Here is an 18,935-nt window from a genome sequence, read left to right as displayed (position 1 = left end):
CCCCCCCCCAATTCCTCTTGGTGTAAAACGAAGCCTACCTGTTTCCTAACATGGACAACATGGAATTAGATATAATATGTTTTCTTGACATTTCACATGCAAAATTGAATATGCAAGATCTTAAAAGTGTCCTAGTGCATAATATTTCGGTAAGTTATTTCTTTTTTATATCCTATGATAATATATTATGAGCATGCATACAAAAGCTTGCATGTTTCTCTAATTGAAGTGTTGTCATTGTTATTAATTTATAATAAAGGAGAACAATTTTTTTATTTTTGTATACTTTCGATCAATGGTAGTAAAACCTTACAATATTGTTTGAGACTTTGATGGAATAATAACATTAGTCTTTATTATAAATTATGGATTTATCTTTAATTTTGGATGGTTCGTTATTGTTAAACATGTACTGGTTTGTGATATATAGATTCTAAGTTATTTATCTTGTATTTATAATGACCATCCCACTATTTACTATCGTGGTGTTTTTGGATCAGTTGCTTTGCTACTATTTAAGACTTATTACTATAACACAAAATAGATTTAGATAAATTCTTTTGTTTATGTGCAAGTGCACGTACTAAAACAAACCTTAAATTTAAACTATTGGTTCTTGGCAATCTGTTACGTGAAATCTTTTGAGATTGATCATGTATTGTTTATATGTAAGTTTTGAAAGACTTAATTTAATGCATGACTTTAAACATGCATGTTATTAAGGAAACAATTGATTCCAATACTATAATAAAATACAAGTCAAACGCAGTTGATGATTTACATATGAGAAAGCCAAATATTAGCAAAGCGAAGGAACTGCTGATTTGGGAACACAAAATCCCACTTAATGATGAAATCAGATTCTGAATAAAGATGAAGGTAAAAGGATGAAATTTTCCTTTAGGAAGGAGATTTATTCTAATCTTCCATTTCAGGTGTTGGAGGAAGTTAATTAGCTTTTAGAAAAGTTACCTTTGGTAGTTTAATTGTGTATTGATTTACAATATGAAAATCAAAGTTAATTAGCTTTTAGAAATGTTACCTTTAGCAGTTTAATTGTATAATGATTTACAATATGAACGTGATTGTTAATTTGTTTAGATCTTCATACTTAAATTCATCCATGTTTGAACAGAGTTTGATATTATTCAAACAAGAAAAATATTCAATTATGTATGTTTATTTTGTTGTATTTTTAAGTAATTTATGATTGATTTATGTATTGCATTAGTTGTAAAAGTAATTTGGTGGTTGTATTTATCTCTAGTCAGATAAATGAAACTCCTAAAAGCCAATTTGGTGGTTTAATATGGGATTAATTAATTTTTTTTTATAAAACTATAAAATTATATACAGATTTATCCATATGTAATTATATACCGATATTACATACAAATTTAACCGTATGTAATTATATATGGATATTACATACAGATTTATCTGTATGTAATTACATACAGATATTACATATAGATTTATCCGTATGTAATTACATACAGATATTACGTACAAATTTATCCGTATGTAATTAAATATGGATATATTTGTATGTAACTTACCTATGAGCATATTACATATGGATTTTTTCTGTATATAGTCTGTATGTAACAGATCATTATATATGATTTTGGAGGTTACATACGGATTTCGACTGTATTGATTTTTCTTGTAGTAGGAGAGGGTGAAACTTAACTAGACAATGTATCAAGAGGATATCGGGAGTGTCTAGGGATACTAAGAGCGCTGAAAATTATTACATAACTAAGATTGGGTGAAACTCGGTTCTAGTTAGAGTAACAGGAGTTTCTGGGATTGACTAGGGATACAAAGAATCATACGAATATTCAATTGTAATCTTGTTGAAAATTACAGTGGAACCCTCTCTTAGAGAGAACTGGATGTAGTTCGGTGAAGTGAACTAGTATAAAATATTATGTGTTTATTACTTCAATCTTACTAAACACTTTTCTTACAAACCCTGCAATTTCTTATTATATCTCAACCGTTTATAAAAGCTCTTATCACCAAATGTTATTTTTATTAAGAGTTATATTTCTCAAAATGTTGCAACAAATTTGACTAGACATTTGAAAATTATTTATTTGAGAACTTGTAGTTTGAACAAAACTTTTCAAGTCAAGTGTTTAACACTAATATAAACGGTTTAATCTTTGACAAGGTTGTTAAGTTACCTTTTTGGTGAAAAGTTTTCCTATAACACTGTTCAACCTCTCTTCTAATGTTTTTTAGGTATTTCAAATCAATTATCTTAAGTGATAATAGATTATTTGCGAACCTTATCACTTCTTGTTTATTGAGGATGATCAATTATCTCAAGTGATAATTGATTATATGTGAATCAAAGTGTTTTCTAATGTTTTTTAGGATGATCAATCATCCCAACTAATAATCGATTATTCGACGAAAATATAGTGTTTCACTTATTAAGTGAGTAACTCTAATGACTTTAACTATTACAATTTTAAATATAGCAAAATCTTTAAGAGACAATCATCCAAATGTATAATTGTTTCTTCAATTCTTTGTGCACTTCAACATCAAAATCCTTCAAAATCTTGCACCAGCTTATTGTTAACAAAGATAAATTCTCAAAAAAGAAAGATGGATCACTAATTGATACACTTATATCATGTCTTTCTTAGTCAAAAATTTATTTTATAAACATGCACTTTCATACCATCACATTATATATAACAAGAATAATTCTTTTCAAATGTGAAAGATCACTAGCTGCAGAGCGTATACTCAAATTTTTTTATGACATTATTGTAACAACAGTATCAATATAATCAAGAATCAAACTCACAAAACACTGTCATTGTCGAATACCAAAGAAAAAAAATAAACAATTCGACAATAATACAATTTTACTGAAAGAAAAGAAACATTTTAAAGTTGGTCAAAAGTTTTTATTTTTTCATTAATATTTATAAATGTCGATAGTTAGTTTTTATTATTTATTATTATGATAATAGTTTTTGACTAAACTTTTGGTTGGTAAAAAAATACACCAAGTTTTCTCTTTTTTTTTTTCTTAAAAGAAAACTTTCTTTTTTAAGCTATCTTAGTTTTTATTTTTATTTTTATTATTTTTTTATATCTTGAGTTTATTTTTTTTTACTTTTTTTAGAATTTTTTTTTGTTAATTTTGAAATTTTCAAATATTTCCGAATTAAAAACATGTACATCCCTTCTTGTATAAAGAGATTGCGTGAAAAGAGAATAACCCACAATTTAAACAGGGAAAATGATACTTTGACACCAAATTTTGACAAATTTTTGACACCATCAATGTGTCACGTTTTGATTGGTGCACGTGGAAGAAATTTGAAAAAATAAAAAAATGATGTGAAAATTCAAGTCAGAGAATTTGCAGGGTTTTCATTTAGGCGGCTTCATTTTTGGGTTTCAAAAATTTGAAATCTCATCTCTGAGGAGAACCCACGAGAACAAGAGAAGGTCATCTCATCTGCAAACCTTCATTGATCACAATTGGCTGTTCATCGAAGCAGTGTTCATCGGACCGTTGCCGTTCACCGGAGTTGCGTCCGCCGTCGTTGGAGCCGAACGTCTCGACGTTTCGAAGCACCGTTCAACGCGAAAACCACCATTGACGCGTGTTTTCAAGTTTCTTGCCGTTTGTTTGGGTTATCCTTTGTCAGATCACACCATGTTCAAAGGATGAAATTAATAGGATTTCCTTGACAATGGTGGATGCTTGCCTATTCTGTTTACGAGTTTGAATCTTTGAATCTGAAATTCAAATCCCCTTCAGATTCAAATCCCCTCTTTGTGCAAAAAGTTAGCCTAAACTACCCACTTATATCATCTTTACTACCACTTTCGTTTCTGCACCATCACTTAAAAAAAAATTCCTTGGGAATGATCTTGGATATAAATGTGTTATTAAATGATAATTAATGAATTTTATTCAATATAATTGGTTAACAATAAATTTTTGATAAACTACCCACTTATATTACCTTTGTTATCACTTTCGTTTCTAAGCATCAATTTAAACAAAAACGTTTATTTGGGGATGAACTTGGATATAAATATGTTATTAAATGATAATTAATGAATTTTATTCAATATAATTGGCTAACAATAAGGTGTGAAGTTCAAAAACAAGTGGCATATTCAAATATGCCCTCTTTGTGCAAAAAGTTAGCCTAAACTACCCACTTATATTGTCTTTGCTACGACTTTCGTTTATGCAGCATCAATTTAAACTAAAATGTTTCCTTAGGGATGAACTTGGATATAAATGTGTTATTAAATGATAATTAATGAAATGTTTTCAATATAATTGGTTAAAAATAAAGTGTGGAGTTCAAAACAAGTGGCAGACTCAAAGAAGCCCTCTTCGTGCAAAAAGTTAGCCTAAACTACCCACTTATATTGCCTTTGCTACCACTTTCGTTTCTGCAGCATCAATTTAAACTAAAACGTTTCCTTGGGTATGAACTTGGATATAAATGTGTTATTAAATGATAATTAATGAATTTTATTCAATATAATTAGTTAACAATAAAGTGTGGAATTCAAAACAAGTGGCATATTCAAAGATGCCCTCTTCTTACAAAAAGTTAGCCTAAACTACCCACTTATATTGCCTTTGCTACCACTTTCGTTTATGTAGCATCAATTTAAACAAAAACGTTTCCTTGGGGATGGACTTGGATATAAGTGTGTTATTAAATAATAATTAATGAATTTTATTTAATATAATTGGTTATCAATAAAGTATGTAGTTCAAAATAAGTTGCAGATTCAAAGAAGCCCTCATTATGCAATAGGAATCTCAAATTTCATTATCAATAAATAAGGAATACATTTCTTTGAAAATTTCTAACAAAAAATATGTATAGGCACACCTAATGAATACATTATGAAACAATACTAAAAAAATCAAATATCACATTGCAAGAATCCTTATTGTACAACATCTACAACAACCCTAAATGTTGCAATACTTCATCCCTCCGCACATTGTAAATATAAAAAATCTAAGCACAAACATACTTCTCCCTAACCCGTTGCAGTTCCTCCTGAAAACAAAAAAATGCACACAAAATCAATAAAATGTCCAATGTTGTATCAAAGGTCCAAAGCATCAAAATTTTGATAACTTACACTTGTCAAATAAAAACTATAAATCCTAAAAGAATCAATATATCTCATTGACTGACTCCAATGATGGTCTCCTCAAGAAAGTAACTTGGAACCTTGCCATTAACCACATGAGCACCGTCATAGTGCAGGACCCTAAGCTTTCCTTCCTACAACCACATCCAAAAGATTGCCCCTTAACCAATATAAGCTAAAGCATACATCATTGGTCACCCCTAGCAAAAACCATACCTTTGTTCCATAAACTAGTCCTCCCTAGTAAAAGGATGAAAGCATGTCACACTAATCTCGTCTTCTACACTAGGAACCACTCTAACAAGTTCCATATCCGACACCTGTAAACCTGAAAAATAAAGCAAATTCATAGACATGAAATTGATACCAAAATCATTTCAAAACAATAAGAGAACAAACAATATGAATGACAACAATTAGTGCTAGCCCATAGATTAAGAGTTCAGTAGAAAACTAGGAATCACATAAAAGCCAAATAAACAAAATTCCTATATACTTTTAAGAGTTCGGTAGGCCCAAACATGCCCTTCATATATATATGAAAGGATATTAAACATCAAGAAAAAAAACAATAGTATGTTGATAACTCCTAAGCATGAAACTCAGAAAGCATAAAACTATGATAAATACAATTTTCACGTCAAAACAAATTACAAAACATGTCTTTTCACAATTAAAATGAGTGTTAAATGCCAATATAAGCAACAACTGCAATGTCAAGCCATAACACTACATAAACTACCCTGCCCCCCAATACTTTCCGAATTCAATAATCCCCAATTTAAAATTGAGAAAAATTGAGTATCGCATTAGCATTCCAAGTTTTGCTAAATTTCATTTTGCTTTTTCATAAATAAACCTAAAGGAAACAACCTCAACCTTTTTTACTAACATCAATATAAAGAGATTCAAACTCAAACTCCTAATAACCTTGGATTGAAGGGACAAAAAGTAAGCCAGGATACTACGCTTAAAATTAAGCAAGTTTAGAAAGCAATCTTGATTGAATAATCTTGATTATTCTAATAAGTTCTAGACCGAAGGAACCAGAAACCAACCATAATCATGAATTCCATGAACAAATTTAGATATTTTAATAACAAAATGCGTACTTTTAATCATATATAATTTAATGTGCAGACTAAAGTTTAGTCACTACCTCTACCACCAAAATAAAAAATAAGAATTTAATATTATAAAAAATAAGAATTTAATACTTTTAGACATATTCTATAATGAAATTTACCAAGTTAAATGAAGTAATGAAGAAGACGAAGATGTCACTTCTCTCCTCTTCTCTCCTTTCCAAAATTCTTTAAAACCAGTTGAGATTTCAAGTTTCTTTGATATACCCTTCCAAAACCATAACAACAACAATCAATTCAACTTCTCCACTAAAGAAATTCAATTCTTGTGGTGTTTATCTGCGGCTACTTTTACTACAACAAACCTCTATCTCAAAATCATTGGAATTTCTAATGGAGATGGTGTTGGTCGTTGTTCGAGTATAATGTTGCAACCAATACTTTCATAAAATAAAATAAAAAATCTCTTTTTAAATGTTAAATTCCACTTATTTTAAATGAAGCAAAAACGGAACCAAAATATAGCATCTATATACACAGGTATAAAGAACATGACAAATATAAATAATGAAGTTAGAAATAACAAAAACCTAGGGTAATTAAGAAAAGAATTCTAAATTTAATTATAGAAGGTCTAAAAGTANAATAATGGAGAATATTATTCAATACATAACTCTCATAATTAAAACATCACAAACAAATATCCACTTAATTAAATATGAATACAACATAAAATGGCAGTGATATAAAATTGCTTACTTAATCAAATAATAATCATGCTATGCTTTGAAAAATTGCTTTTAACCAACACCTGCAAGTGGTATAAAATACATAATTGAATGGCTTCGCTTGACAATAATTTCCTTTATAATAATACTTCATCATTCTTACAACGCTTGAAAATAATTCTTATCTTTGTTATGAAATTTGTTGGGAATCTTACATTTTGTATCAAAACATAAATACTACTAAGCCATTTCAAAATAGCATTAACATTTAAAAAGAAGATAATTTGTCGTAAAGAAAACTGAGAGGTTTCAGGAAGCCTCTTCACAACTATTTGTTGTCCATTTGAAAGAATATCCTATAAAAAAAATATACAGTTAGTATGGAAAATAAGTATACACCTATTATCTTTTATGTCCAAAAAAAAATCAAACTAACACCCAAAAAATAGAACAATCCCTAAATGGTAAAAAAAATTTAAAAACAAATCAAACTCACCAAACAACAACAAAGGATAACCCAAACAAACGACAAGAAACTTGAAAACACGCGTCAATGTTGGTTTTTGCATTGAACGTTGCTTCAAAACGCCGGCACGTTTGACTCCAACGACGGCGGACACAACTTCGGTGAACGGTAACGGTTCAGTGAACGACAACGGTCCGGTGAACGCTGCTTCGATGAACAGCCGGTTGTGATTGCGGGTTAGATGACCTTCTCTCTCGTTCTTGTGGGTTCTCCTCAGAGATGAGATTTCAAATTTTTGAAACCCAAAAATGAAATCGCCTAAATGAAAACCCTGCAACTTCTCTGACTTGAATTTCTACATCATTTTTTTATTTTTTCAAATCTCTTCCACGTGTACCAATCAAAACGTGACACATTGATGGTGTCAAAAATTTATCAAAATTTGGTGTCAAAGTATCATTTTTCTTTAAACAGAGGGGGTCCCCAGTCCTGTAATTGAAAAAGTTATTTAAATTTATGTGTGAAACTTGTAATGCATTTATAGATGCTAAAACACTTTAATGTTGATATTCATACTCTTTGCTATTTTCTATCTGACATTATTTTATATATGCCTAGTAACTTTTTTTTCTGACACATATCGTGTACCTTTTATCTCGTGAAGAGTATATCACTTGTTTGATTAAATTAGCCACTTAAAAGTAAAAAGTGTTTTTCTAGTAAGATACAGTAAAATATTATTTTTTACAGTAATAAATAGTATCAACTGATAAATGTCATACAGATCTTTAGATAATTCTACTAATATTTTAAGAAATGAAAGGATAATACATTTTTAACTATACTTTTTATAATATTTTAATATTATTTACATATTATTACGTGATTAATTAAAAATTATTTTATCATTCATAATAATAATCATAAATATTAATATAAATCAATTATAAAATGACATTCATAATAATAACATAAATATTAATATAAAATAATTATAAAATGATACGAATAGATTTCATTTTTTATTTATGAATTTATATAAGGTGAATATCATAAATTTATGTTTATGTATATGAAACTAAGATCGAAAAAGCTTAAACATCTGAAAAAGTGATGATGCAGTACGTGAAGAGTAAAGGTCACGTACGAAAACACAGAAACAGTAGGAAAGTGTTGGTTGTATCGACGTCAACGTGTTCATTTATGAACCAAAACTTTTCTGGTCCCATTCTTGTGTCATTTATACCTTCTATCATCCCTGCAAACACACTCAACTATACATCGAAATTCCCTTCTCAAAAATTAAGAAACATCTCAGACACGTAACACCAAAACAACCATGTCTCTTCCAACACTCGTAGATACTAAGGAAAACACCACCAACACTACTTTCCCTAAACTCAAGATCAAAGATGGAGGAACACCCTCTTCTTCGAGAGCTCCTTCTTCTTCACACAACTCTTTCCCTCCCACAGGTCACACCTTTTTTTCTTTTCATTATTTTATATATATCATTCATTTTATCAAATTAAATTAACTTTAAAGTTTTTTTATATATTTTAATAATATCAAACTATACGGATTCATAATCTTTTGAAAGATAAATGGTTTTTTTGTTATGTGATGCAGAAGATAGCGATGAAGATGTGTTCACTGTTCCAGATGTGGAAACTGCAGGAAGTGTAGATTGTGCAGGCAGAAATGGATGTAGCAGTAATGTTAATGAAAGTAAGTTGAAAGATCCACATATACATTATTCTGCTTTCCCTGGAAAACGGCGTCAGGGAAGAAACCCTGTCGACAAAGAGCATAGACGCCATAAACGGTATGTACACAAATACATTTATATTCAACTGCAAAACCTAGCTACGTACCTCATATTTTACAATTCAAAATTTTTTTAATAATCATATAAAATTCAATTAAATAAATCTAATAAATAATCATGCCTTAACTTAAAAGAATAATTTTTATATGAACATGTTTATTGTTTTATTATTATATATTATTTTTTAATATTATATATGCTACCTTCTCTATTAGTAAAATATATATCTAATGCATATTACGACGAAAAACATTCATTTCGAAGGATTTGTTTCCATTATTATTTCTAGCATATAAAATAACATTACTCTTTTGACACCTTATATATTTAAACATAAATAATTAAAATATAAGGTTGATTTCAAGAAAAATCATTTAACTAAATTTAGAGACAAAAAATAATTATTTATTACATTTACTAAGTTAAAAAAAATTATAAATTAAAAGTAAATTGTATTTAAAATAGTATTTATTTTTAATAAAAAAATATGTGAATTAGAATTTAAACTAATCTTTAAAATTAGATTCTAAGATTTTAGAATAAGTAATTAACATATTGATAAATAATGTTAGAAACTAATTTAGACTATAATTTGCAGATTAATTATAATTTTTTATTAATAATATATACTATTTTAGATATTAATGATTTTTAATTTTTAAAATGATGTCTAACTAGTTATGATTAATTATTTTTTATCTCTAAATTTAGTTATTATTTAATTATTTTAATGTATTTTTGTGAAGGAAAATTTCGCAATGAGTCTTTTATTATATATGTTAAAAGGTGTTTGCCTAATTATTTGAATGTCTTCCTATATTTTTTGCAATACATATATAAGAATAGCTAAGAAACTATGTAGCAAAAATAGAATCGTTCAGGAAGTGGTTTGATGAACTATCTTTCATAAGATACAAATTGAATACTCTTTCTCCATTTTTAGCTTCAAAATTTTTTAAGTCCTTCCTTGTAGACATAAAGACCTTCTTGATTTTCTTTTTGCATTATTGTCTTCTTGGGTTTTTCTTTTTCTGGGAACTTATTTCATTCAAAGCAAACAATCTGAGTTATCTTTTCTTGTTGAGGTGCAGTCTCTTAAAACTTTCCTTATCCCTCCATATTTAGAATCTTTCTTCAAATGAAAAAAATTCCATCTTTCTTGGATGCGTGAATCTTGGAGTACTCCTCTTTTAGTAAAGCACAATCAAATGAGTTAAGAATTTCGGAATAAGTATATCTATTTTTTTTCTCACCTATCTAAAGAATCATAGGTAAATGTGTTGGATCAAGTGTTTACCAATAGGAAAAGTTATGTCTAATAATCATAATGTGCCTCTTTCTAATACCCAAACATCATGATTTGATTATGACTAAGCCCACTTAGCCTTCACCATAACATAATTTATGTCATATACAATAATCACCTCCTTCAACAATTGCTCCATTGGAAATAAAATACGTGATCTTGAGTTGATATTAATTATTGGACTGAATCTTAATACTAGGTTGAAAGTTATAACATAGTTAAGGTACAACTCTTTCTATTTTAATTCAAGTAGCATGATTTAATTATAACTTTTCTATTTCCCACTTATAGAAAAGAGTTCGTTTGATTTGTCCACATTAGTCATCCTCCATTGGGTTCACTATATGACACAATTTGAAGAAAACAATCATCATCTACTTCCAATAGTCAAATGTTTCACCTTTAACTAAAAATGACTTGTGTACAACTTGTCCGTCCATCTCAATTATAGTGTTTTGGATCCATTCATTTCATCCTACAATGAACTTACCCAAAGAAGTTGTCTTTCATATAACTAAAATAAAAGGCTAGCTCTATGGGTTTGAACAGAGCTTTCAATATATTTATGCTAAGCATATATAAGAATAACATTGTACACAAATAATTTTTGTTTTTATATTGGTTCTATTAGATATATTAGATTATTAGATATCTTATATATTTATTTTGAGCTTAACTCATTTATCTTCTATTATAAATAGAGTACTATATGTGTTTGTCCAACACAAGGGATATTAATCTCATATAGTTTTCACTATATTCAACATGGTATTTAGAGCCTAAGGTTCTTTGAAAAAATGTTCGTTACTTCTGCACACTACAACTGTTGTTGCCATCATTATAGTCGTCGTTGTCACTATCATTGAAGCATCAGTTTCAACCGACGACCACACGTTTTGGTCATCTCGACCAAGCAACAACAACATCGTCGATATCGTTGCCATCGAAGTCTAGACACACTGTAACGCCCCGGCAACTTACTGGGACTGTTGACTGCCCCCACAAATCATCACGAGACTTTCCAGTGTGCTTTGTCCTCACTCACACACTTTCCGGGAAAACTTCCCGGAAGGTCACCCATCCCAGAATTACTCCAGGCTAAGCACGCTTAACCATGGAGTTCTTAAGGGTTAGGCTACCGAAAAGTAAATGCATTTTGGTGATATGGGTAGCCAAATCAATTCCTTTAAGCTATCTTTCAACTGTATAGTCCCATACCTATACAGTCTCCAGATCCCTCTCATTCCGGTGTATGTTCGATTCGTCCATGTGCCCCTTCCACTCGAAGCCTGCCAGGAGCCGCTCCTTGTCTGTGCCCCCTGCACCGTGCCTCTTGCACCGGCGATCACTCCCCGCCCTCGTCAGTGCCCGGGTGTCACACACACTCTCACACACAATTTGCAGTTCGCTTCTATCATACTTTTTAGCCGCTCGAGGCAGCATGTGTGTCATTGTCTTTGGCACCGACCACCTTCGTTGGACTTGCTGCAACCTCCTCTATATGGATCTAACCTTATTGTGTTGATTGGGCCTCTTTCAAGTTTTAGGTTTATATTCTCTCTTTCTTGTTCATGGGTTCTTCCCCTTTTGACTTCTCTTTTGTCTCAAATACATATGATCCATTCATATATACTAACTATGTCAATGCTCATTTATCTATTGATAAGTTAGATGACATTAATTATGCGACTTGGACATTATACATTAAACTTTGGCTTAAGAGTCAAGGGTATGTTGACAACTATTGATTCCACTACGGTTACCCATTGGTTGAAAATTGATGCTCAGTTATGCATTGTTCTCAAAGGTACCCTTCACTCTTCTTTAAAACAATTTTTTTGTTCCGATTAAACATGTTTTGAAATCTGGGAACATGCCAAATTATTATACGTCAATGATACTCAACGTCTTTATGGTGAATATCATGATCTTTTCAATGTTGTTGCTCCCTGACATCATGACTCTATGGCTTATTATATGGATAAACCTCATGCTCTTTTTCATGAATTTAATGAATTATTGCCTCTTGCCTACTACCCAAGAAATAAAGCAACGATTAAAGTTCTTCATGATATAGGTGGTGCACGACCTTTTTGATGAATATTCTCATATTTGTGACTAGATTTTGGGTTTACCTGTTATACCCACTTTGACTTCTACATGTTTCACTCTTTTGTGCGTACCTAGTAAACCCATCATTAATACACATATTTCCTCTACATTGACATCTTAACATTATAATCGCAATTCCTCTCGCAAGCCGACAAAAACATGATCCAAGTGTGACCATTGTGTCAAGTTAGGCCACAAGATTAACAGATGTTATGCATTACATGGTCGTCCTCCAAGATCTGCTACTATTGTTCAAATTTCTCCTCCCTCACAATCACCTACTGGGATCCTCCTTCATTTGATAATACCGAAGACTCTGTTATTTTCAGTAAATTTCTCGAATAATATAAGGATAAAAATTTTCCTAGTTCCACTTCATCTGTAGCACACACAAGTACATCTATTGTTGGTCTTACTCCATCTTATTCTCTTGGCTTTTGGGCTCTTGATTTAAGAGCCACATATCACATTACTGGTAACAAATATTTGTTTTCCTTTTTGTCCTTTCAGAATCCTCTACCTTCTGTTACAATGGCTGATGGATATAGAGTTTTAGCCTATGGTATTGGGCTGTTAACATTTTTCCTATTTCATCCATTGATAATGTTCTTTCTATCCCTGAGTCTCTTTTTAAATTATTATCCATTAGTCGTCTAACTTGTTCTCTTGATTGTTATATTTATTTAAACAACGATTCTATTTGTTTATAGGATCAGAGTTCGAGACAGGTGATTGACACCAAATGTGAGTCTAATGGTCTTTATCATCTCTGCTCTTCTACACATGTTGGTGCGGTTATGGAGTCTCCATATCATCTTCATGCTCAATTAGGTCATCCTAGTCTTGTCAAATTGTATCACCTAGCTTATTCAAGCTGTCCAATTTGGTCTGAGACATGTCGATTAGGAAAACATATTCGTAGTTCCTTTCCTCGTAGTGTTTCACAATTTGCTTCGTCTACTTTTGTCTTAGTCCATTATGACATTTGGAGACCCAGTCGTATTAAGTCTAATTTAGGTTTTCAATATTTTGTTACTTTTATTGATGATTATTCCATATGCATTTGACTATTTCTAATGAAAAATCATTTTGATTTATTGTATATTTTTCAAACCTTTTATAATGAATTTAAAACTCAATTTAGTGTTTCTATTCAAACTTTTGCGTAGTGATAATGGTCTTGAATATCTTTCCCATTCTTTTAAAAAATATATGGTTTCTCATGGTATTCATCATCAAACTTCATGTACTTATACACCCCAACAAAATGGGTGGCTAAGCAGAAAAATAAAATTCTTATTAAAATAAGTCGCACTCTTTTACTTCAAAGTAAAATTCTTTAATATTTTTTGGGTGATTTTATTCTTCCCGCATGTTATCTCATTAATCGCATGCTCTCATATGTTTTAGATAATAAAACACTTCATTCTATATTATTTCTTCATGAATCCCTTCACCACTTACCTCTAAAAGTTTTTGGGTCTACATGTTTTGTTCATAATTTTAGTATTGGTCTTAATAAGTTAGTTCCTTGATCACACACATGTTTTTCTTTAGGTTTTACTAGATAAAAAAATGATAAAATGTTTTTCTCCTTATCTTAATTAGTTGTTATTTTATTTCTACAGATGTCACCTTTAATGAGTCTTCCTTTTATTTTAATGATCATTGTTATTCTAATACGTCCTATTCTAATACAATCAATATTCCTATTGTTCATGTTCCTCCAATTATGCCTAGTCCACCAGATGTTTCTCGAGAGCCACCAAGTGACTCAATTCAAGTGCCAACTACTTTGTCTCCTCTAACTTCGACAATTGAGTCTACCCTTCCAATTTCCCTTCGAAAAGGTATATGTTCTATCCGTAATCCCTCTCCACATTATATTGCTTTAAGTTACCATAATTTGCATTTACCTTTTTATACCTACATTTTGTCTATTTCTTCTATGACCATCCCAAAATATGTTATTAATGTCATAGCCCATCTTGGCTGGCGTCAGGCTATGCTAGATGAAGTAAGTGTTGTTCATAATAGTAGAACTTGGGAGCTTGTCCCATTATCGTCTAGAAAGTTTGTTGTTGGTTGCATGTGGGTTTCTGCTATCAAAATTGGTTTTGATGGAAATATTGATCGGCTCAAAGCCCGTTTTGTAGCCAAAGGATACACATAAGTTTTTGGGATAGATTATGATGATACTTTTTCTCCAGTGGCAAATATGACCTCTGTTCGTTTATTTATAATCATGGCAACTCTTCAACAATGGCTCTTTGTCAATTAAATGTAAAAAACACATTCCTCAACGAAGATTTGTAAGAAGAGATTTATATGGAGCAACTTCCAAGATTTGTTGCTTAGGGGGAATCTTCTGGGTTGCCATGTCATCTTCGCAAATCTTTATATGGACTAAAACAATCTCCTAGGTCCTGGTTTGAAATATTTAGTAACATTGTTCAATAATTTGGTATGACTCGGTGTGAGGTAGATCATTTAGTCTTTTATCTTTACTCGAGTGTTAGATGTGTCTACTTGATAATATGTGTTGATGAAATTGTTCTTACAAGCAGCAACAATTATGACATCTCTTAAATGAAACAACATCTTTGCAACCATTTTTAGATTAAAGATCTTGGCAAACTTATATATTTTTTGGGTATTGAGGTGGTACAATTCAATGATGGTATTACTATATCTCAAAGGAAGTATGCATTGGATATTTTGGAGGAAATTTGGTTGATGAATTCAAAATCTGTTGACACACCCATGAATCCTAATACTAAAATGCTACAAAAACAAGAGGAGCCTATGCCAGACCCCGAGAAATATAGAATACTGGTTAGAAAATTGAATTATCTTACAAATACTCATTTTGACATTTTCTTTATAGTTAGTGTGGTAAGCCAATAGCTAATTTCCCGTGTGAAGATCCTTGAAATGCAATTATCTCTATATTAAACTACAGTAAAAGATCTCCTGGAAAAGAGTTTTTATATGCTTCTAATAACCATACAAAAGTAGTTTGTTATTCAAATGTTGATTGGACAGGATCTTCTTCTAATAAAAGGTTTATATTCGGGTATTTTGTCTCCTTGGTGGTAACTTAATCTCTTGAAAAAGCAAGAAACATAGTGTTGTTGCAAGATCTAGTATAGAAGCAGAATATAGAGGTATGGTCTTAGCCACTTGTGAGCTTGTTTGGCTTAAGAAATTGCTTAGAGAGTTACAATTTGGAGATGTCACTCAAATGATGCTTATATGTGATAATCAAGATGCTCTTCATATTAGTTCTAATCTTGTCTTACATGAGAGGACAAAACACATTGAGATTGATTGTTATTTCATTCGAGAACGGATATTATCTGGAAACATCAAGACTAAGTTCATTAATTCAAGTGTGTTAGAAAACAGGTAGGCTTCTTTTTACACCAAGAGGGGGTGAATTGGTTGGTTTTCAAAAGTCAGAGTCTTTTCGCAATCTTTTATACAAAGTATAAAACTTTTGAAAACTTTCTTGAATCGCAAGTAATGAAAATTATGTGCAGCGGAAAATCATAGTTGACTACACAGATAGTACAGTCGACTAAATATAAAAGGGCATGGATAGACAAATCAAACACTGGTTTTTATACTGGTTCGGCCTTAATGCCTACATCCAATGTCCTTCCAATACCAGGAAGCAAATTCACTATAATAGTCAAGTTTTTACAACAAGGCTTTTATAGAAGACCTCCACGTCAAAAATATAAAACGCCTCTCTAACCCTCTAACCAAAATATAGGCAAACCACACAGCAAGACTTGCAGCAAGATGTCCACTCTCCTACAATCTGCCAAACCACTTTGAACAATCCTCAAAGTGAACCAAACTCCATGAGTCTATTCCCTGTAGTCACAATAGGTACAAACAACAATCACCACAGATGCCAACAAGAACCTTGATCAACCCAGAAAACACCTCAATGTGCAGATTTGTGATCAAGCAGTCAGCGCGCAATCAATCTCCCTTTGAATCTCCTTCAAGAAGGATCACCATTGTCTTCTTGATGAGTTCTTGGAGCTCTATAATCTCAAAGAAATCAATCTGAAATAGAATGTGAAAAATGATAGATCATCAAAAGTCCCTGAGTAAATTCAGGTTCAGTCTATTTATAGATTTCTGTTAAACAGACGCTCTCTTAGTCGAATATGCTACTAATACAGTCGACTATGTTATGAGAGTTATAACAGCTTAGTCAAACCAGTAGCATCCAATCAAACAAATTAAATTCACATTCAATACAGTTGACCTACTATTCAATGCTCAACTAACTTTTAAAAATATAGTCGTTACTATTCATGAGCATAACAGAATTTCAAACCAAACAACTAATACAGTCGAATGTGTGGCATACACAGTCGACTTCGACAGGTTGAAACATTTTGAAATTCTTTCCTTCACAAAATCTCACAAAGCACTGATTCTGAAAATCTGTACAAAGACTTTAGCATAGTCGATTCAATTAGTAATGGAGTCGACTTTACTGCAGCTTTGTCACACAGTTATAAGTTCACAGAAGTGTTTATGGTTTTCATCCTTCAAAACATGTGCAATGCATCCAGAAATGATGTAACATGTACAAGCTCAATAAGTATCCATTCACATAGCAATATAACACATAAACATGTTCAACAAATATACTAAACAGTAAGCATAAGAACATGTAACACAACAACAACATATGTGTGTTATTTAAGATGTGTTGTCATCATATAAAACCAGAGTGATATAGATATCGTGTTGTCAACAATCTCAAAAAAGTGATTAATTAGCAGATATTTTCAAGAAGCCTTTATAGAGGTCGAAAATTGATTATATTTATAACAAGCTTGGTACATACGATTTGTATACACCAGCTTAAGAAGAATTGTTAGATATATTAAATTATTAGATATCTTATTTTTATCTTTTATCTTTAGTTAATTTGTTTTTATGTCTTATTTCTATTTTAGTAGCATCAAAAACTATAATGTGTTGTACACTTTTAAGTAGTTCTATGATTGTCTTACTTGTTTCACACTAATTAGCTTGATTCTACTGATCAAATTTTAATATTATTTATTATTATAAAAATCATAAATTTTCAATAACGTAACTTTTATAATTAGACTCTCATTTACTCATGTCAGATATCTCATGTATGCCATAACATCATAAAATTTATAGATTAAGAATGTCATATATATAGTTGATAGATTACTAATATTTTATTGTTGTTTTTGAAATATACACATATTACAAACTAGTGTATGACATTTGACGTTACAACCAGGTTGTTAAGGAACAGGGTTTCTGCTCAACAAGCTCGCGAAAGGAAAAAGGTTTACGTAAATGACTTGGAATCAAGAGCTGTGGAGTTGGAAGAGAAGAATAACAATTTAGAAGAGCGAATTTCAACGTTGATAAATGAAAACACCATGCTACGAAAGGTAATTTCACACTTACTACATTATATTTATGCATAAACCAAACGGTTCAAGTTAAACTGAAATATCTGGAATCATTTATACTTGACAGGTTCTCATGAACACCAGGGCCAAAGTTGACCACAATGAAGCATAGATAATTTGTTTAGTTAAATGAACAAGGCTTCTAGAGGATTCATCTGTGTTTTTATAAGATTCTTCTTTTTGGTGATAAAGCAACAAAAAAGGTGTGTCTAAATCTAAAAAATATTTAAACCTAGTACTTGTCTAGTGGTGGAATCCTTGTATCCTTAAAATCTTCCAAAATTTTTGTAAAATCTTAATGTTTCTTTCCTTTAAAACCTAAGCATTATGTATTTCTTCAAACATATTAAATTTTTTTATTAATAATTTCGGTTATTAGAAACAAGTAATCAAAAACATTATATATGAAAAAGTTTTAAAAGCTAATTGTAAAACTTCACGAGTGTTGTTTTGGATTATGTATTTTCTAGAACATGTTGTAGGTTGTTTCTCCTTTGAGTGCAAAAAAGGCAGAGTAGAACACTCGTACGCATATTGAATTTGGTTCTCCTTTATTTTGTAATTTTAAAATATAATACAAATATTTTGATATATTATTAAAAATATAACTTAAAAATATAACCCACCTTCTCTATACTCACTCATTCTCACTCACTCTTTTCCAAAGTCGTAGCTCCCACATCCTTCATCTTTTTCGTTCTTCTTCTTTCCCACTATTCGTATTTGCTCTTTCTCACCATCTGCATCCTCCATTG

At 30.8% G+C, this 18,935-nt stretch overlaps 1 protein-coding gene across 2 annotated transcripts; it reads left to right on the top strand.

The window, feature by feature from the left end:
* The first annotated feature begins 8,629 nt into the window (after window positions 1-8,629).
* On the top strand, window positions 8,630-18,497 carry LOC106758993 (transcription factor HY5-like). Of its 2 annotated transcripts, none has more exons than XM_014642006.2 (4): window positions 8,630-8,923; window positions 9,078-9,273; window positions 14,435-14,544; window positions 18,003-18,097. In XM_014642006.2, the coding sequence occupies exons 1-4, from the start codon at window positions 8,788-8,790 to the stop codon at window positions 18,008-18,010; spliced, it is 450 nt and encodes a 149-aa protein (XP_014497492.1). In that variant the 5' UTR covers window positions 8,630-8,787; the 3' UTR covers window positions 18,011-18,097. The 2 variants fall into 2 exon arrangements, with proteins under 2 accessions (XP_014497492.1, XP_014497491.1); XM_014642005.2 differs by lacking the exon at window positions 14,435-14,544 and adding an exon at window positions 18,248-18,497 and having other exon boundaries at window positions 8,640-8,923; window positions 18,003-18,159.
* The last annotated feature ends 438 nt before the right edge of the window (window positions 18,498-18,935 follow it).

The sequence above is a fragment of the Vigna radiata genome, chromosome 4 (genome assembly GCF_000741045.1).
Source record: "Vigna radiata var. radiata cultivar VC1973A chromosome 4, Vradiata_ver6, whole genome shotgun sequence".
In the NCBI taxonomy this organism is placed as follows: domain Eukaryota; kingdom Viridiplantae; phylum Streptophyta; class Magnoliopsida; order Fabales; family Fabaceae; genus Vigna; species Vigna radiata.
The sequence above is the reverse complement of the archived record's forward strand: the minus strand, read 5'-3'. Positions and strand labels throughout refer to the sequence as shown.